This window comes from Cajanus cajan, chromosome 1 (genome assembly GCF_000230855.2).
Source record: "Cajanus cajan strain Asha chromosome 1, NIPB_CcT2T_4, whole genome shotgun sequence".
Taxonomy (NCBI): Eukaryota; Viridiplantae; Streptophyta; class Magnoliopsida; order Fabales; family Fabaceae; genus Cajanus; species Cajanus cajan.
The window spans coordinates 15,995,719-16,017,499 of record NC_138517.1 but is presented as its reverse complement, the minus strand read 5'-3'; the positions used below and the strand labels follow the sequence as shown (position 1 = coordinate 16,017,499).

The 21,781-nt window shown below is 31.4% G+C and overlaps 3 protein-coding genes and 1 long non-coding RNA gene across 4 annotated transcripts; 1 reads left to right on the top strand and 3 right to left on the bottom strand.

The window, feature by feature from the left end:
• The first annotated feature begins 614 nt into the window (after positions 1-614).
• On the top strand, positions 615-2,290 carry LOC145953894 (uncharacterized). Its single transcript, XR_014431122.1, has 2 exons — positions 615-950; positions 2,045-2,290. It is a non-coding gene; the product is annotated as an uncharacterized LOC145953894 (long non-coding RNA).
• Positions 2,291-6,513: 4,223 nt separating this feature from the next.
• LOC145958437 (uncharacterized) lies at positions 6,514-12,009 on the bottom strand. The gene is made up of 6 exons (XM_083075790.1): positions 8,964-12,009; positions 7,574-8,879; positions 7,163-7,502; positions 7,011-7,083; positions 6,835-6,930; positions 6,514-6,748 (listed from the first exon to the last, which is right to left on the bottom strand). The coding sequence occupies exons 3-6, from the start codon at positions 7,249-7,251 to the stop codon at positions 6,659-6,661; spliced, it is 348 nt and encodes a 115-aa protein (XP_082931916.1). The 5' UTR covers positions 7,252-7,502; positions 7,574-8,879; positions 8,964-12,009; the 3' UTR covers positions 6,514-6,658.
• A 450-nt stretch (positions 12,010-12,459) lies between these two features.
• Positions 12,460-13,589, bottom strand: LOC109804467 (heavy metal-associated isoprenylated plant protein 39). Its single transcript, XM_020366297.3, has 3 exons — positions 13,430-13,589; positions 13,168-13,243; positions 12,460-12,989 (listed from the first exon to the last, which is right to left on the bottom strand). The coding sequence occupies exons 1-3, from the start codon at positions 13,433-13,435 to the stop codon at positions 12,700-12,702; spliced, it is 372 nt and encodes a 123-aa protein (XP_020221886.2). The 5' UTR covers positions 13,436-13,589; the 3' UTR covers positions 12,460-12,699.
• Positions 13,590-20,728: 7,139 nt separating this feature from the next.
• Positions 20,729-21,781, bottom strand: LOC109804386 (heavy metal-associated isoprenylated plant protein 39). Its single transcript, XM_020366201.2, has 3 exons — positions 21,632-21,781; positions 21,365-21,440; positions 20,729-21,243 (listed from the first exon to the last, which is right to left on the bottom strand). The coding sequence occupies exons 1-3, from the start codon at positions 21,635-21,637 to the stop codon at positions 20,957-20,959; spliced, it is 369 nt and encodes a 122-aa protein (XP_020221790.1). The 5' UTR covers positions 21,638-21,781; the 3' UTR covers positions 20,729-20,956.

Sequence of the window (21,781 nt, the reverse complement as noted above, 5' to 3'; positions counted from 1 at the left end):
TTCCATTTGGGCTTGCTAACGCACCCTCCACATTTCAATCAGCCATGAATGATCTTTTTCGACCCTACCTCCGTAAATTTGTTTTTGTTTTTTTTTTTATGATTCCTCATTTATAGTCCAACATTTTCTGATCACTTTACATCACTTAACTGTGGTTTTTGATCTATTACTTACTAATCAATTTTTTGCTAAATTCACTAAGTGTGTTTTTGCTGTTTCTTCGGTTCAATATCTTGGTCACATCATTTCAGCCCATGGAGTAGCACTTGAACCTGACAAATTAAAAGCAATTCAAGAGTGGCCTCAGCCTTGTTCACTCACGACTCTCAGGGGATTTTTGGGCCTCACCGGCTTTTATAGATGTTTTATACGCCAATATGCCACTCTCGCCGCTCCTCTCACCGATTTACTTGCTCCTAAAAATTTACATGGACAACTGTAATATTCAAAATTTTATTAAATAAAACAGGTTATTTTGATTTTAAATATTTATTGAGATTATTAGAAAGTTTATCATATTTTTATACGTATTTTTACTATTCATGTATACGTATTTTTACTATTCACATATACGTATTTTTACTATTCACGTATACGTATACATGAATAGTAAATGGCTGCTAAGGGTGGCACGAGGGAAGCAAGGTTCAATTTTATAATTAATTTGAATATTTTAATGAATAGTGCATAGTAACTTATAATATTATTTTAATGAATAGTGCATAGTGCATAGTAACTTCAAAATTTCTATAAATAGGGGCCTAAGGTTTTGAAAATTCAGAATTCTAGAGAGAAGGAAATTCTGGAGAAATAGAGAGAGAAAGTAAGAGAGAGAGAAGGAGAAAGAAAAGGAGGTTCTGCTCTAGTGCCTTGTTTAAGGAGAAAGAGGAAGAGATTCTGCCCAAGTTTTTAGAGAGATATTGCACTAGTTTCAACTCTTACTTATCTAGGTAAGGGGGAGAAGAACCTTATCTTTTTAAAATTTTATATACTATTATGTATATTTATTTATGTCATTTACTTGATTATATTTATTTAGTGGGGTGCCCCTAACCTCATTATTGTTATATTTATTCAGTGAGGTGTTACTAACTTCATCTAACTCCTTAACTTTTAATTACCCTGTTTATTTATTTATGTTATTTCTATTATTTAGTGGGGTGACCCTAACCTCACTATATTTATATATTTATTCAGTGAGGTGTTCCTAACCTCATCTAACTACTTAACTTTTAATTACTATGTTATTGTTATAATTATTCAGTGAGGTGTTCTTAACCTCATTTAACTACTTAACTTTTAATTACAATGTTTATTTATGTTATTATTATATTTATTCAGTGAGGTGTTCCTAACCTCATCTAACTACTTAACTTTTAATTATTATGTTTATTTATTTACGTTATTATTTAGTGGGGTGTTTCTAACCTCATATATTTGTTTAACCTTTAATTACTATTACTTATTCTATGATTATTCTTATCTATAATAATTATTAATATATTCACATTTTATATTGTTTAATTATTTTATAATAATTGTCATTGTCATTTAATTAATTAGTGCTCTTAATATATTTTATTTAAATTTGTGTTATTTAATTAAAGCTTAAATAATGATTATTCTTAAATCTATTTTGAGTAATTTTTTTTATGATTAATATAATTTGTTAAAATGTCTTTTACTCATTTTAAAGATAATTAATACTCTATGGCCATAGACGATAAAGTTTGAATTATTTGTAGCTGGAGGTTTAACCTTGGGGATTTAAATGAGTAAGAAATGGAGGTGGAATAATTTTTGGTTGGTGTTATAATGATGCTCATTTATCCTGACTAGTCACTACAAGTATAATTCAAATTTTATTGTATCAAGAAAATCTAATATTTAATCTGTATAAATATATATTTATATATATATATATATATGTTAAAATTTTATACATAAATAATTATGTTTATTCGTTCGAATTATTGTATTTATTGGATATTGTTCTTACTCCTTTCTTTTCTTTGTTTTTTTTAATTAAATATATTATAAATAGATGGATCAACTTGAGATTCCAGATCATTTTGCTGTTATTGTTACTGCTGTCCTACATGGAAGGAAATTGGAATACGGAGGCTATTTGATGGGTCTGTTATAACTTTACTTGTCAATCATATTATTTTAATTGTAATTTTCTTTCCGTTATGAATATATATATTGTATTAATAGAGTAAGGAAAATGAATAATGTGTAAAATAATACGTTATTCTAAATATTTTAGAACGATATGTTATGTATTAAATTCACAAGATATTCTTTTCTTTACTTTTATTTTTATTAAATAAATATATAGATATTGTTAATGATATAATTATAAAATATTATAAAATTTTATAATTTTATATTGTATAATTTGGGTATTAGAATTAGGCGTTACAACAACTGCCGCTTCAGAGGCTTTTACATGCTTAAAAAATAAACTCTCTACAAGTCCCATTCTTCACCTCCCTGATTTTGATGCTCTTTTCGTAGTTGAGACAGATGCTTCTAGGGTGGCCATTGGGGCAGTTCTAACACAGCTTGGGCATCCCATTGCTTTCTTCAGCAAGAAGATGAGCCCTAGGCTTCAGGCATCTGCTGCTTATACCCGTGAGTTGTATGCTGTAACAGAAGCAGTTAAGAAATGGCGTCAATATCTCATAGGCAGGCAATTCCACATTTATACAGACCAAAATAGTTTGAGTAATCTCATTCAACAGACTATTCAGACTACTGAAAAACAAAAATGGACTTGTAAACTCCAAGGCTATAGTTTTGATATATTTTACAAACCTAGGAGATTAAACATAATGGCTGATGCCTTATCCGGTCTGTTTGGTGACACTTAACCATTCATGTCCTGCATCTCCTCTCCTATTCCTATGTTATTGGGTCAAATGTAGCAATATTTTCAAAATGAGCCTGAAGGAATTGCGTTCATTCAACAGGTACAAACCTCCCAGGAGCTTAATGTTAAATTTCATATTGCTAATGGTTTGATATATTACGATGATCGCCTTTTCATACATGCAATTTCTGAGTTGTGCCAATCTCTGATTGCGGAGTTCCATGCTTCTCCGGCTGCGGGTATTATGGACTCAAACCCACAATGGCGCATCTAGCTGCATCATTCTACTAGCCAGGCCTGTACACAGACACAAAGTTGTTCATCAAACAATGCACAATATGCCAACAAAATAAGTATATACCACAACGAAAGCCAGGATTGCTACAACCTTTACCCATCCCGTTACAGGTTTGGGACGACCTCACCATGGATTTTATTACGCATTTGCCCCAATCACATGGCCGCACCGTCATTTGGGTGATCTGTGATTGTTTGTCCAAATCTGTCCACTTCATCGGGCTTCCTATGCATTTTTCGGCTAAAGATTTGGCTTGTCATTTTTCTGTTGAAGTTTGTTGCCTGCATGAGATTCCTAGGTCTATCAGCACAGATTGTAACCCATTGTTTCTCAGCCATTTCTGGAAGGAGATTTTCCACCTACAAGGAACAACACTGCGCCATAGCACATCTTATCATCCAGAAACAGACGAGCAAACAGAGGTCGTAAATTGGTCTCTTAAAGCATACCTTCGATGTTTTGACTCTGATTTCCCCAAGCGGTGGTTCTTATTTCTTCATCTTGCCGAATATTGGTACAATACATCTGTTCACTCTGCTATTGGCATCTCTCCTTTTGAAGCCTTGTATGGCTGAGGTCCGCCCCATTTTCCTCATCTCCATCTGGCTTCCTCGATTATACCTGAGATTCGGGCCTCATTGCAAGAACGACACCACATATTGACAACATTGAAAGAGAATCTTAAGCGAAGCCGTCAAAGTATGATAGATCAAGCGAACAAAAAACGGGGTGATATTACCTTTGATGTCGATGATTGGGTTTGGTTGCGTCTCCGGCCTTATCAACAAACTTCTGTACACCATTGTCCATCAGCCAAGCTCGCGAAGCGTTATTTTGGGCCGTTTTAGGTGCTCCACCGCATTGGTAGTGTCGCCTATGAGCTTCAATTACCAAGTACCGCTAAGATACACCCTGTGTTTCATGTTTCTCTCCTACGCGCCTACCACAGCCCCAAACCACCCTCACACATTTCCGCACCGCCCTCCACCCTCAAAGAAGACAACCAAGATGTTCAAGATGCCACTACCAATATTAAACCCCATGTATTCCAACCCTCACACCCTAATCCTTTAGTGACTATTCATCGGGCCCCACACCACTTTAACTCCCCCACTTCACCTTCTGACTTCCCACGTGATGAGCTTCTCGAGACTTCTCAAGTCTTTCCCACCGCACCGTCCAATATAATCATTGAGGAACAGCCACATCAATTTCAGTAACCCACGTGGTGTCCACCATTTTCTCCACCTGTTGAGACCAATCCAGCAACATCTGGCCCATTAAACCTTGAGGACAAGGTTTCGCTGAATGCAGGAGGCTATGTTAGGCCCAAAAGAGTTACATCAAATCCATATTGGATGAAAGATTTCTTTTAATTAATCAATTTTTCTGTTATTTGCTTTAGTAGCTTTTCCTAAATGGACTGATGATGTTTTGGCCCAATTCTATTTCTTTTTAAGTGTATGGGTTGTTGGATTGAAGGCATGAATGAAGTTTTTTTTCCAGTCTATAGTTTTTCGTAGCTTTGCCTTAGCTTCCCAAAAGCCATCCTATCATATTTCAAGAATATTAAAGTGATCTTGGTATGATAGCAACCCAAGTTCATGTTCATCATGGCCATATGATGAAAGGGAGTGATGATGATGGACTACCTCCATTAGAAGCCAATTAGTGGAATTAGAATGAGAGCTGTTAAGTTGCAATATGATGAAGATGATCAGAGTCCAATTTAGATACAACTATGATTGAATCACTTAGTTTGGCTACTATACCTGCTTATGAATTATAATATCTATACTCAACCGACAATGTCTGTTAAAGAATTTTGTCACCCCATCTTTGTTTGCTGAATATTTGTGTGTAAGCTCTCAACTAAAAGAAAACAATCGAATTTGCAGTAAATTATAAATCATAGACCAGAAATCAATTTTGTTGTGTCTAAGATGATCAAAAATCACGTTTTGTCACATATTTGACCATTAGTAAAATTGATTTTAAGATGACCAAATTCACATAAACTTTATTTCAAGATGTCTAAATTCACATAAACTTGAAAATAACTAATAACTTCTCCATCAAATAAAATCATTTTAGAGTTTTATCTAGGCATGACATTCTAATCCAGTCCCATGGGTACCCGTCCGAACCCGCCCCGATTTAGATGGGAAAAATTCGTGTTGACCATGTTCGAGTTTGGGCTGATTGGAAAAATCGAGGACAGGGGCGGGGACAGGGATAATACTCGCCCCATTGCCATGCCTAGTTTTATCTTCCTAGATTTATAATTATAAACTCAAAATTAATTTTGACAATAAGTTTCAAAATAACATTTAATATGAAAGTCAAGTTCATATCCTTTTTTATCCAAACCAACATCATGTTACTTTTAACTCACCTTTAATCAAAAACAATTTTGCAAATTCACAATGATTTTAAATTAATTATATTATCATATATCCTGAAACACATTTTGTTAGAGATCTCCAACATAGCCCCTCACACCAAGGATTAGACATTTCAAATCTAAAATTTGTAAGACTAGACATTTGCAAGTGGTTAGATAGGAGTCCAATAGTCGATGACACAACAGGCCCAACAAAAATCAATAATTGTTAAGATATAGGATCTTATATACTTTGATACCATCTAAAGATAGTAGGTTATGGACAACTCGACTTTACAAAATTGATATCTAAGGTGACAATTGTTCACTTATATACATGCTAGGATAAACTCTGATACCATCTTAGAATATGTGTTAAGAGTCTAACTCAACCTTATAAAATTGTCTTTCAAGGTGAGGATCACTCCCCACTTATAAATACGAGTATGTGCATACCACTAGTTAATGTGAAATCTTCAATACGCATCCATCACATCGACTTAAGCATGAAATTTGCATAACAGGACATTTACGAGTGGTCCAATAATGACCTAATAGCAATGGCATGATAATTAAGCCTAACATCACTCTCTAGGATAAACTCTTATATATGCTTTAATATCATCTTAACACTAGTACACAAAGGGTCTTTTACGTCGGAAAAGGTTCCGACGTTAATACGGGAGACATAAATTTACGTCGCCCCTAAAACGCGACGTAAATTTACGTCGGGCATTATCCCAGCCCAACGTAAAAAAGGTGCCATAAATTTACGTCGGACAAGCCATGTCCGACGTAAATTTATGGGTTTTTTTTTAAAACGTTTATAAATTTTTGATATACCCAACACCTGCATATATATAGTCCAGAATACCAAATCTAAACCAGGCAGTCCAAAATAGAAATTCAAATTATATTTCAAAATTGAATGACAAAAAGAAAATAATATATAAATCTTAAAAAGCATAAATTATGACAATGTAAATCCTATTATTCTAAAAAAGCTATAAAACATATGTTTGTCAATGCTATCTAACTAACTAAACTAACTAACTATCAAACTATAAACATAATATCTAACTAACTAAACTTAGAAATCTAACTATGATATACTTTGAAGAAAAAAAGTTGCCCATTGTTCTCTTATCTTGAGCATCTCATCTTCGGGCAATGGAGATGGATCTTGAAAGACCTGAAACATTAATTTAAGTGTCATTAATATACAATGTTAATTATCCTAAAGGTAAATATACTTAAATAAATTTTGATATGAATTACCTGCGCCCAAGAATCAATAATACCCGCAGAAACTATGGCTCTCATCCAATACATGATGTAATAGCCACATTCAAACGAGTCTTGTTGCCTATTACACTAAAATGAGAAACAAATAACTATTATTTTCAAAGTCAATAAATTTAAATATTATTGACTATATGAATTAATTTGCTAACCTTAGGGTATATGAAATGCAATGACTTTGATGATCTGGCTCTTCCACTTAAAATATTAACTCCAGACACGATTCTAATTAATTGAAATAAAAACAAATGTTAGCCAATATATATAATTACAGTTTTAAAACATAATGAAAAAATTTAATTACCCTTGTAATTGGCATTTAATTTCGTGGCTTGGTTTTCGATGTAGTGAACAAAACCACACCACGGTGTATTCCTTAGGAATGATTATCATTAACTGTCAATGAGACCTACATTGTATGACAAACAAATTAGTTATAAAATTACCATGATTAAAAAACCAATTAAAAAACTAACCCGTCAATGTATGGAGTCATGTATATATCTCTTCTTGAGTCACTCATCCATGTTTGCATATATTGCTGGATTTGGACCTGAGTGTTTCCTGATTTTTGGATGGATTGAGGCTCAATAAATCCATATACTTCTGCTTGTGCATGCTCCACACTCAATTTGTCCATGTACCTAACACAAATAATTATTATAAGTTAAATGTAATTATTGTAAATTTAGACTCAAAAGAAAATATGACTTACATGACCCACAGCTGTATGATAGAAATATTTAACATGGAGTTTCCCCCAACAATCTCTAATGCATCAGGCATAGATATGTATAGTGGAACAGCAGCGCTATCAACTCCAAAAACTCTAATGTCCCATTGCAATTGAATTGGCTTCTTATTTAATCGTGGTAATATGATTAGAAGCTTAGATATGAGATCATCCTCAGCTGCTGCGATATTATCATCATCAACATGAGGTTCTCTCATGACCTCCTTACCACGATTGATAAAATCCTAAAGAAATAATCACAATTAGTTAAACAATAATAGAATTATAAGAATTTAAAAGAGCAATAATATAATTACCTTTGCCCGTGCTGAAAATGGCATGACCAAATGTTTTGGCCAAGCTAAGAATGTGCCGGTTGCCTGCCCCACTAGTTGAACCTCTGTATTGGGCAAAGGCACTGGAGCAGCAGCATCTTGAACTTGGTCAACCACAACCCGTGTCCAGTCTGGCTGTAGAGGGACACCATGGATGGTTGAGCCACCCTCAAATACTCGGCCAATAGCCACTAACCGTGGGGGGTCATCCTCAACATATAACTCACACTGGTTTGGTACATCAGTGTGAGTCTGATCCGGTGAGGGATCTGGAGCAGCACAACTCCCTTTAGTGTGACTCGAACACCATCATGAGCAACTACAGTCTGTTGCTGAGAACGAGCCAAAAGTTCAAACTTCTGTTCAAACTCTGTTTGAATATTCTTCAATTTCTCTTCAAACTGCATCTCCAATCTCTGCTCCATTCTCTGCATAACCTCTTGACTGCAAGAGTCAACAGTGCTCCTCGATGATCGGGCACCAAAGAAATCTCGGTGGCTCCAAGAACCACCAACACCACGCACACGGCCTCCGTGCTCTGGTCTTCCTATGGCTGTTGTGAGGATATCATTCCGACCATCGGAAACAAATGAGCCCTGGGTGCTCTGCTCAACTAAACCCTCATACAACATATTAACAATAAGTATACCCTAAACTACACTTATGAATTAAATAAGTTGAAATGAAGAGTCTTAGTTTGTATATTTTTACTTACTATTTTATCAGCAACGACCCTTGCAGAATCAGAAGTCATTTGCCCATCTGATTTTGTCCGGGCTGCTATCCACATCTCATGGCGGGGAGGTGACTCCACACGGTCAGCAGACTCAACTCCTGCTGCCTCTGCCCTAGCCTTCTTCATTTCCTTTTTTTTTTCTTTCATATCCCCCTCTTGACAATAGATGGGGTGCATCATTCTTGGCCTGTCGTTCTTGGGCAGTTATTCTTTTAGCCTGCAATAATACAAAAAAGAAAATGAGATTAATTAAAATATACCTTAAGTATTTGTGTCAATGTAAGAGTTATCAATAACTAACCTGCCACGAAGGGTCCAACCGAGTGGCACGAAATTGCATCCACTCCTCATCAGTGATCTGGTACTTTAGACAGGGAGTCTCATTTTGTCGCTCTCCAAATACATACTCCCGTGTCAAGAAAGTCTTCAAGTCTCTCCACCTGGTGGCCAGGGCAGATAACATCTTCCTCCTCATGGCCTCAGTGTTGGGAATGTCAAAATTTTGCTATGAAAATAACAACAATTAATAAATAATGTATTTAAGTTATATAATATTCAAGGGATGTGAAAGTATATACCTGAATATCCTGCCACATGAGGTTCTTGTCAACCTCCTGAACGTCATCCCATGATGGAATGATAATAGAAACATGTCGTCGAGCTAGGACTCCCAAATAGCTCTTAAACTTGGCAGCATTTGGGCCTGATGCCTTGCCAGAACGAGGATCCACCTCAACTAGTGTCCTCTCCTTGGCAATGCGTCCAGCTGTCAACCCAGACAATCGGGTGACAGATCTACCTTCCCTTCTTCCACTGCCAGACCCAGAATCCTCCATAACCCTGAAAAAATTAAACTTTCATTATAAAAACAATGAATTAACTGAATAGACAAATAAAGTAAAAAAGATAATAACAATATAGCAACAAAATAACTAATAAAAAAACAAATAATACACAAACAGAAACCTATCTGGAACGGGCCATACTAAAATCAGAACGGGCCGTTCCAGATAAACAATTTACAATACAAAAAATTTAAGCAGAACGGCCCGTTCTGCAAACAGAACGACCTGTACTGCAAGGAGAACGAGCTGTTCTGCAAGGAGAACGACCCGTTTTGCAAGCAGAATGACCCGTTCCAGATGAATAAATAGCAAAAAATAAAAAAAATTTGCGTAGACAAGAAACTAACCTCAAACGTGTAATGTGCAGACACTTAGAGAGTTACAAACGTCCAATGTAGAAACAAACGCACTGAGAGACTTAGAGATTGAGAGAAAAGGGATTATTAGTTTTGTAAACAGGGAGCGCGGGAATGAAAAGGGGAGCGAATGTTTGATTTTAGGGGCATATTTACGTCGGGTGAGGGTTGGTGGGACGTAAATTTACGTCGGACAAAGGGGGGACCGACGTGAATTATTATCCCATTAACGTCGGAGCTCTTAGCGTCCGACGTAAATTTACGTCGGACTACGGGGGTCCGACATAAATTTACGTCGAACAGTGAGAGCTCCGACGTTAATGGGATAATTTACGTCGGTCCCCCCTTTGTCCGACGTAAATTAGTTCCCATTATTTACCATTCTGCCACCGCGTTTTTATAACGTCGGTGGTGCGTTGTTCCGACGTCATTTAGGTGACGTAAAAGCCTCTTTTTACACTAGTGTAAGGAAATGGATTGAAGTATAACTCAACTTTACAAAATTAGTTTATAAAATAGAGATTACTTTCCACTTCTATACACTATTATGACCTATTCCTAATTAATGTGAAATCTTTAATTAACCCACACTATAAAAAAAAAATTTACCTTGTCAAGTACCTTATAATAACACAATATTTATCATTAAAAATTATTTTCACGTATAAATATATTCTCATAATTGTTAAAAATATAGATATATATTATAGTGACATATAATAAATATATATATATATATATATATATTATATTTATAATAATATTTTTTATATATGACTATATTTAACACCATCAATATTGCCGTTAGCTATCGCATATCATATTATGTTTTTCTTTTTCTTTTCTCTCTCACAGCAAATGTGTCCAAAAACAAATGATTTGATTTATAATAATATGTCACGAGAAACACTGCCAAGTCTAGTCAACCCAAGTCAATTAATGTAGTACATGGTCGTCTTCAAAACTTTAGAACACTTCAATTCACACGGTGGTGTGGAAACCGTGTTAGGCATCTTTAAATTTTGCGTCGTCTACCCTACGGTTCCTACATGAAAACCAATGAAATCTTTTAAAAAATGTAAACATTGAAGGCTTTTCTTATTCATTTTTAGGTTCAAATATGGGTCCCGGTTTGAAAATGCCAGCACATATATCTTGCCAAGCTTCGTGGCTATATCCCAAAAAGATGAACAATAATTAATGATGCATTTAGCAGAGTTTAGAGATTGTTTGGTGGCTGGCAGTGACGTCTGCACGGGTTGATTACCACATGCATGTTCGTGGCTCTGTCACTAACCTTTGTCTTTTTTTTTTTTTTTTTTTTTTTTTTTTTTTTTTTTCTTGTTGAAACTTCCTACATTCAAAGTTAAGACTCACTCACTACTCACTAGTCTTGGTCCTCCTTCCCCCTCCACAAAAATATCGTCACTTTTGTTTCTTCAAAATAATTAGGATTGGGTTGGTTGATAAAGGAAAATATATAAGGTTACCACCGTATACGTCACCATGCATTATCATTACTACCACTTTTACAACAATCATTGATGCAATTATTAATCATTAATACTTCCACAACTATTGGACACTCTAAATTACTATTGCCAACTCTTAACAATATTGTTACCAACAGTTTTGCGATCATCAATACTTACAACAACACCGTAATACTTTTATATCTAAATTAGAAGGGAGTGACTGTAATACTTTTACAAAAATGGGATTTTTCTGAAACCGTCACTTTTTAGGCTACTAAACATGAAAACAAGACTAAATTCATATCTATGCTTACAGATTTACATATAACTAAGAACAGATATTTATGTTTTACTTGCTATAGACATTATATGTTATTAAGAATAAAATATCCGCAAGTATATCTTTCTTTATATATATATATATATATATATATATATATATATTTTGTTGAAATATAAACAAGTCTCGTATCGATAAAATAAGAGAAAAAATAACAATTTATAAAACACTCATATTTCAATGATTGAGAAGCATTTTAAATAATGATCAAAAATAAAATCGTGAGAACTGCTTAGACCTCATAAAATACTCTCATCTCTTATATCAATGGATTTGGTAACAACCCTTATAATTCAATAAAATCGTAAACCCTTAGGTTCAAAGTGATATAATATCTCATCATTATGTAATGATTTATAAAAAATAACTCTTATAAAATATTATCTTAGAAAAATATCACAAAATAACCATATAATATATATATATATATATATATATATATATATATATATATATATATATATATATATTCATCCTTTTACCTTTAATATATTCAATATCTTACGAGAGTTGGAAAACCCACTAATATGTAGTCACAAAATGCACCCATCATATATATGTGATATGCCCAAACTTGAGCTTGAGGGTGTGTTAAATACTTCTTATAACACCGACAAATCTCTTTATATTGGGAGTGACAACGTGGCATCTTTCTCTAATGATAATACAATCTTTTTTTTTTTAAAGAATAATAGCATAATCAACTATTGAAATTGAATAATAAATTGATAAATTATATTATTTTAAATTTTGAATGATAGAAAGAAGTATTAAGAGAACATTCTCCACTCAATATTTTGGCAGTTATTACTTACGAACAACGCATTAAAATTGTCTACATTTTACAAAATGACAAAATCTAATCATACATGACACACCACTAAGTATATATATAGTAGTGCATATCTATTCCCTTGGACACACTTTAGTCTTCAATCTACTATATAAAAACAAATATAAATAATAAAAAAAACCAAAATGACGTTGATGTCGTTTTATCAAACATTATAATCCTCTCAAATTAGCAGATGACACAGCCACTAGGGTTCTCTTCATAACTTGTGACATAGTAACTTTGACCATACTGTGGTGGTGCCATCTGATAATAAAGAGGATAGGTTTCATAGTGTTTGAGAGGAACAGGTAGTATTACTGGCTCGTTCTTCACCTTTTCCTTATCTTTTGGTTGTTCAACTGAAACTATTTCAGTGTGACACAACTTTCGTAACTTGCACACTGCACTCACTGGATCAACGTCCCCTGATAAGGTCATTTTCTTGTCTTTCATGTCAACAGAAACTGACTCAACCCCTGCAAAATAGTTACATATACAATTTTGTTCAAAAATCAAGTTGATATCTAAAAGGCCAGACTCCAGAGGTTTGGTTCAATAATTATAGATTCGAATCCTTGACTCTGCATATGATATATTATTTTTTGTCTCTTGAAATTAAAGCTAAGTTGTAGTATATGGTGAAAATTTTGATACCTAAAAGGCCAGATGCTGTCTTCATAGCTTTTTTCTTGGTTCTATCGTCATGCAACTCCACCTTTAACACTACTTTCTGTTACACAACAAATCAAAGAGCTGTTAAGATAACTACTCCACCAATAGTTAAATACATGCAAGCCCTAGTGCATGGAAACAAAACAGTGTATAAAACACCGAGAAAACTTGAGAAACATTGATTAGGGGAAGAACGAGAGGAAATAAATTATATTTGTTTCATCCATGAAAGTCAAGTTCTGACCTTCATTTTTGTTAGGACTTTTGATAAGTAAGCAACACTTGTTTAATCAACTGCCAAAGGAAGGAAGAGGTAATTAACTTGAGTTAGAATATTAGGAGACTTGTAATCTTATTTTGCTAATGAAGTTGTGATAAGTATGACTGAGATTGAGCCATATTTATAGTAGCATGTCGTAAGACAAAGTCAAGTTAATAAGTCAACTCATATAGCATATATGGTCTTCAAAACCGTGTCATCTTTAAATTTTTCATCCTCTAACTACCCTACAGTTCCTTCACACAAAGTGAATAATGCATTGCATGCAATGAATTCATTAAATCTTATTATAAAGAGCATGTAACTGATCTTTCTAATAAAGCAGAAAAACCTTTATGCTATAATGGACTCTCTTCTCATCCACCGGGCTTTAGATCGGTCAAAAGGGCGTTTGCTTTGTTTACTCGGAGTTCTTTCTGTCTAATCTGGTTTGCCTTTTGCGTTCACTCGCGGTCATTTTTGGCTTTTTCTTTTTCTTCTTTCTTTTTTTACTTTGTTTAAAGCTTGAGTGCATCATGTAGGGTTCTGGTTGGGTAACTGATTGAACATTACATGATGCTTCGTGGTTACATCTTCAAAAGACAAATATTGAATTATTATGATGCATCAGTTGCAAAATTTTGTTGGAGAGGAAAAGACACGAGGTATACTCAAAATATGGATGGGAAGAAGAGGGAAAGTGGAATGAAAGCAAATTAAGTTGTTAAGTTGAGTGTGCCTCAATATATTAATCTCCCTTTTGGAGATTGTTTCGCTGCTGCAATGATGTCAATAAACTTATTATATAAGTTGGTCCCTCAGTTAACACTTATTTATAAGTGTTTTTAGAAATTTATTATTATTATTTTTAATGAAGAAATTTACAGAACCACTTCTTTATATGTAAAAGAGGTTAATTTTCAAATTTATTTCCTTGGTTGAACCTCGACTACTTTCGGACTTCGGGACTCACTCTTCTGTCTTCATCTAAGCAAAATGTTCTTGCTCACTCTTGTTTTGTTTGTTGAAATTGAAAATTCATGGGATAAAGGAATATGTATATGACAAATTTTCATGTATTAATTTAATTTATAAATTGTTTAATCAGTTAATTAATTAGATAAGGTTATCCTATTTATTCATCTTATTCTATTCATTAGTTTAATAGTTATTTTCAAACCAAAAAATAGTTATTGTAAGGGTAGAACTAAGTATTGGATCTAATGAGGAAATCTTTTTCTTTTATTAATTTTCTTGTGTCTACAATCATCGCCATTATAATTGTTGGATTGTAATTGTCATCCTCGTCACTAACATTCAAATTTGGAAAAATTATAAAAAAAAATTCTTAGAGGGATGGAGTGAGAGGAAAATTTATATGTAAATTTTATTGAATACAACAAGAAACTATATGGTATCTACCCGCTTGGTAGTTGTACTTCTATTTATATGATTATATAAATAAAATCCTTTACATTAAATTTTAACTTAAAATTCTAAATTGTATTATTCTATATTTAATTAGAGTTACTTTTATATAGTCCATTTTTTAGATTTTTTTAAGTCATATATATATATATATATATATATATATATATATATATATATTAATCTAGTTATACTACTTATGATCTTTCGATCTTATATATAAGCTAATTAGTGAAAGAATTTGATCGATAATATATAAAGATTTAGTTAATCATCATGTTAAATGATTAAAAATTATATTTAGAATATATATTATGTTGATAATGTTATTTGATTATGAATTATTCCTTATGTTTAAATGATTTAAGATTTTATTTGGATAATTTAAATGTAAATTTTTAATTTAGTTGTTGTAATATTTTAATTAATATTTTGTATTGATTTATGCATAAGTGACTCTATCATATAAAAGTATACGAATGATTGGATATACAGGTATAAGGATGAGAATACGTTAGACATTAACCAGTAGGCATGGCAATACTTGTTGGAGGTAAAATCTAGGTATCCATCTCTGTCCCCGGCAGGTTTCGGGTTTCCCTGCCCCGCCCCTGCCCCTGGTTCTACCTTTTTTTTATTTTAAATAAATACGAACAAATTTTAAAAATAAAAAATGTAAAATAATACAAATTTTTACATATAAATATTTGTAGTTTTGGTTTATATATATATAAATAATTTTTTAATTATATTATTAAGCAGTGTGGGGGCGAGATGGGTATTAACATCCTTGTCCCCGCCCCCGTCCTTGATTTTATCAATCGGGAAAAACCTAAACCTGAACCTGAACCCAATAAGCATGAGTTTTCCCCATCCAAATCAAGGTAGGTTCAAGCGGGTACTCACGGGGACAGGTTAGATTGTCATGCCTGTTAACCAGTAATTTATGGTTTGTCTTGACTAAAGTCTAACCTAACCTGACTTATTTAATAAAAATGTTGGATTTAAATTTGTAAAAAAAAAAGTCTATTAAGCCTTATAGATCAATCTATTTATCTATGATATAATAATAAAATAATATATATATATATAGCATTATTAACAACATATTAAATACATAAAATTGTAATATACAAAAAGTTAACTTATCAATATTTTTTTACATTTTTACTATACTTAAACATTTTACATTCCTTTTTCGTAAGAAATCAAGATATTGAAAATAAAAACTCTAGTAACTACGTCTTTGCATTTTTTTTTCTTCATCTTCATAATTGATTATTTAGAATACTTTAAATGTGATATAAGAAATATTTAAAAGTTTTTAATAAGATTATCTTTTTTTTATTTATTACAACATGTGTGTGTGAGTGTATGTTAATATACATGAGTATTTATGAGTTGTCCCTTAATCAATTTTTTATTTTTTATTTTAAACTAAATTTTAATAATAATACAGTAAACTATTTTTTATCATGCAAATTAAAAAAAAGACTTATCATGTAAATTAAACAAAAACTTGTACAAATATTTAAATATAATTGATTAAAATTAAAATTATTGACCTATTTAACATTGTTAATGCAAAATAAACTTTTAAATAAACTAATTACAAAATAGACTTTCAAATAGATTAAAAATCACGCTAAAATTTAAAAGTTATATTAGACCTATAACAAAATTTACAATAATTAATAAATTAATTTTAATTTTATAAAATTGACCTTTTATATATATATATTCAACGTCTATTCTGACTTAGTATGTTTTCACTCTTAAGTACTAGATAAATACAAACATGTATATTAAAGTTGCTATTAATGCAAATGAGGAGACAAATACAATTTTTTTTAAAGCCTAATTATATAGTCATTATATATAATATTATATATATATATATATATTTATAATTTATTAACGTAATTATAGAATTAATAATGCTTTACATAAGGTCAAAGAAGATATATTGAACATACATATACTTGTTGTGCCCAATGTATGTGGGTATCCTCCAAAGTCTCACATCGGGTAATTGTGAAGAAGAGAAGTGGTAGACTACTACTATAAATAAGGGGTGATAGTATGAGTCTACTCACCACAACAACATTGGTTCCAATGGGTGTATTGGGGACTTGGGTATAGTTGTGTGTCATGAGATAGTTTTCAAGTTTCACCAGAAAAACTTGTGAAGGAGGGTTTTCAAGTTTCACCAGAAAAACTTGTGTGAAGGGGTTTTCAAGTTTCGCCAGAAAAACTTGTGAGAAGGGGTTTCCAAGTTTGGCCAGAAAAACTTGTGAGAAGGGGTTTCCAAGTTTGGCCAGAAAAACTTGTGGGAAGGGGTTTCCAAGTTTCGCCAGAAAAACTTGTGAAGAAAGGATTTTCAAGTTTCGCCAGAAAAACTTGTGAAGAGAGGGTTTCCAAGTTTCGCCAGAAAAACTTGTGAGAAGGGGTTTCCAAGTTTCGCCGGAAAAACTTGTGAAGAGAGGGTTTCCAGGTTTCTTCAGAAAAACTTGTGAAAAGGGGTTTCCAAGCTTCGCCAGAAAACTTGTGAATGATGATGGATTAATGTGAGACTTTGGATGAAGGGAGGATTTGTTGTGCCCAATGTATGTGGGTATCCTCCAAAGTCCCACATCGGGTAGTTGTGAAGAAGAGAAGTGGTAGACTACTACTATAAATAAGGGGTGATAGTATGGGTCTACTCACCACAACAACATTGGTTCCAATGGGTGTATTGGGAACTTGGGTAGTTGTGTGTCATGAGAGGGTTTCCAAGTTTTGCTAGAAAACTTGTGTATGAAGATTTCCAAGTTTTTCCAGAAAATTTGTGAATGAGAGGGTTTGCAATTTTGTCCTTGTAAAAATTGTAAGTAGAGAGAAATAAAATAATTTGTTGAGTGTGTTTGTGGATGTAGGCAAGAAGTGCCGAACCACGTTAATTTCTGAGTTTGTTTTTGTTTCTCTATTTTTGTGTGTGTGCTTCTGTTGTGCTGAAGGCTTCTTTTCCCAACAATACTACCTCATATTTATATCACATACTATTCTAAAATATTTACAATAACATACCTAATTACATATTATATATTCTCTCTACTTCTTCTACAATATTTACATATTAGGTTGATATAGGTTTTTTATTGGGTTAGTGTGATTAATTGAGGTAGATAAAAAGTAACCACTATTTGACCATCTATAATAATAATAATAGAGGTTTGTTGGATTGATGAAAATACAAAGGAAGTTACTCCTATTTCTTGAAAGGTAAGGACATTTGCAACTACATCCATACCCCAACTCGTATCTGGAAAAATGGCCGTGATAACGGAAGTGAAAAGGCTTGGTATGATTGGAAAATCTATCTATTTTACATTATAATTAATTCAATTTTTAAACAAAGAAAAATAAGGAGTGAGAATAATTATCCAATAAATATTAATAATTAAACAAAATGCATAGAAATATATATTTTTAACCAAAATTAAGTGAATATATTAATCCTTCTTGATATAATAGAAATTTGAATTATACTTATAGTGACTAGTCAGGATAAATAAGCATTATAATAACAAATAACAAATTGTTATTTCACCTTAAGTTTTTTTTCTAAGGTCAAACATCCAACTACAAATTAATTCAAACTTTCATTCTTATTTAAAATTTAATATAATATAATTTACAAAAATGGAATGTATTAAAGAATATTAATCTAGTAAATGATGGTGATAAATACCATAAAATAATTAAACAATATAAATTAGGAACACCTCATTAATTATTAAGAGTAAAAAGTATCATAGATTAAATAACTAAATGAGGTTAAAAACACTCTATTAAATAAATACACATAGATATAATATAAAATAAATATGCATAATAATATATAAAATTTAAAAGAATAAAGGTCTCCATCCTCTTATATTGTAGAATTAAAGATTGACTGTTAAAATTTTTACTCTTTTTTTACTTTTTCTCTCTCTTCCTTCTCCCTCTTCATTCTTTTCTTTCTTTCTTATGTTTACTCTCTCTTCCTTATTTTTTTCTACCTTGATAGTCCCCCTCCTCTATTTATAGGCCCATTTTTATAAAGTAATTACCTAGAGATGATGTTAATATCTACGTACACCTACAACATTTATCTTACTACAGGTTTTTAATTTTTTTTAAAATTCTTTATTTTTATATACATATAAGGAATTATACTTCATTAATACAATTAAAGTGTTATTCTAAAAAAGATTTAAATTAAAAAATGTAATTGAATATATATATATATAATTATAGCATTAAAAATAAAACATTATATTTCTATTTTTTTTAAAATACAGTATCTAAGAATTTAGATTATTATAAAAATAAGATAATAATACTAATAATAAAATTGAGTGTATTATAATATAGATTCAAAATATTATATTTTTTTTAAAGATAATTATATATACACTATGTAAAAAAAATTTATACTAACAACCAATCATATTTTTAGTATCATATTATTTGCTTATTTAATCAAATAAAAATAAAATAAAATAATTTAAAAGATATAATTAATTATTAATGTAATAAATTTTATACTATATTATATATGAGTGATTAGTTTTTTTTTATTTATTATTTATTATTTTTTTTAAAATATGGGTGGGTATAAGAACAAACACTCTACTTAGATCTAATTATACACTCTACTTAGATCTACTTATTTTCATCTTTAGTTGCAATAATTTAATTTCTCTTTTAAGACTCCCTGTTCCGCTCAAAGGTCAATCCATTTCTAATAGTATAATTGACAAACAAGACCAATTGATACTACGTATCAAACATTTGATCTTACACCACTAACAGTTTTTTATAAAGATAAAATTTAAGTCTAGTTTTTAATTAGGTGTAGTCGGTGATAATTGGAATTAGAGTTTTACTTTGATTCAATACAAATATTATTAGTATATATTTACTATAATTCTGATTTTAATCGAAGAACAATATTAATTAAAACTAAAAATTATAAGTTTTATTTTTTTAAAAGAAGTGCCAAAATGAACTCCAATTTAATAAATTAATCTAATTTTTATAAGTTAACTCAACTTACTTAATTCATGAGTTAAATAGATTCAAACAGAAGTAAATTGAATTGATATGTTTAACTCACTAAAATAAAAAAAAATGTACTTATATTTTATATAATTTTTATTTGAATTTTTTATTAATATTTTTTTTTATATTTACATTTGAATTAATGATTGACTTAATTTCTTAATAGAAAAATTATAACTTTTTATTTTATTTATTAGCAACAAAAACATGTAATCAATTTTATTTTATTTTAAAATATCTGATGAGGCAATCTACCAATATCCAATGAAGTTGAGTGGAAATTTGTCTTACTTACCAAAAAAGTGAAAAAGATTTATATTAACCCATTTAAAATATATCAATAAGGATAAGTCAACTTAAGAGTCCAAGTAACTCACTTTAATATCTCTAATTTTTTTATAATCACTTATTAAATGAAATAAATGTGAAAAATTGACATTCGAAGTCACTTAATCCTATCCCTATTATCAATCATTGGAGTTGATGAAATAACATTTACATTGCTATAAAGATAGATATAATAATAAATTCATTAAATTCATAAATTAAATGATTTTAATTAAATATTGATAGACAAAAACAAGATATTTTCATAATCATATTATATTTTTTAATTATTTTTCAACTTTGTTGAGAAATTAATATTAGTCGCGTCTTTTTTTTTTAATCACAATTTTTTAACCGTAAAATTTAAATTCAAATTTTATTTGAAAAATTCCAAAGTTCGACTCGAAACAACCAGGTACTAATAAATGACTGATTAAAGTATTGAAACTAAATTCCCCCTTGGTAATTATTTTTTTATTAATAAGACATCAAAATTTTGTCTACATTTTGTAAAATGGCAAAATCATATCTAATCATACACCACTGGTCATTACAGTACTACAAATTTGGAAACACTGTAGCTTCAACATTCTAGATAAACACAAATGTAAATAAAACCAATCAAAATGATTATGATGTCATTTTATCAAACTTTGTAATACCGAAAATTTAGCAGATCACACAACCACTAGGATTCTCATCAACACTACTAATATAGTAATTTTGACTATAAGGTGGTGGTGCCATTCGATAATAATAAAGGGGATTGGCTTCATAGAGCTTTAGAGGAACAGGCACTGTTGCTTCGACCTTCTTTTTCTCTGCCTTTGCTGTTTCAACTGAAACCAGTTCTGTCTGACACAACTTTCGTAGCTTGCACACTGCACTCACTGGGTCAACGTCCCCCGATAGGGTCATTTTCTTGTCTTTCATGTCAACACTAACTGATTCAACCCCTGCAAAATAATCACAGACACAATTTTGTTATAAAATCATTGAATCCTTGACGCTGCATATGATACATATTTTCTTGAAATAAAAGCAAAGTTGTAGTATACATGGGCAAAGTTTTGATACCTAAAAGGCCAGATGCTGTCTTCATAGCTTTTTTCTTCATCCTATCATCATGCAACTCCATCCTTAACACTACTTTCTGTTACACAATATCAAAGAACTGTTAAGATCCGACAATTACTTCTAAATATGAAAGGAAATAGTTAAATAATACACACACTAGGCCTAGTGGAAACAAACAGTGTAAAGTTGAGAAAACTCAAGAAACTTTGATTAGGGGAAGAAAAAAAAAATTGTTTCATTCCATAAGGGTCTAGTTCTGAGTCTGACCTTCATTGTTGTTAAAGCTTGCTCTAGAGCAAAAATTGTTTGGCTGAGGGAGGAGGAGATATGGTAACCTGAGTTGGAATATTTGGATATTAATTGTTTATAATTTTATTTTGCTGATGAAGTTGTGATGAGTATGGCTGAGATTCAGCT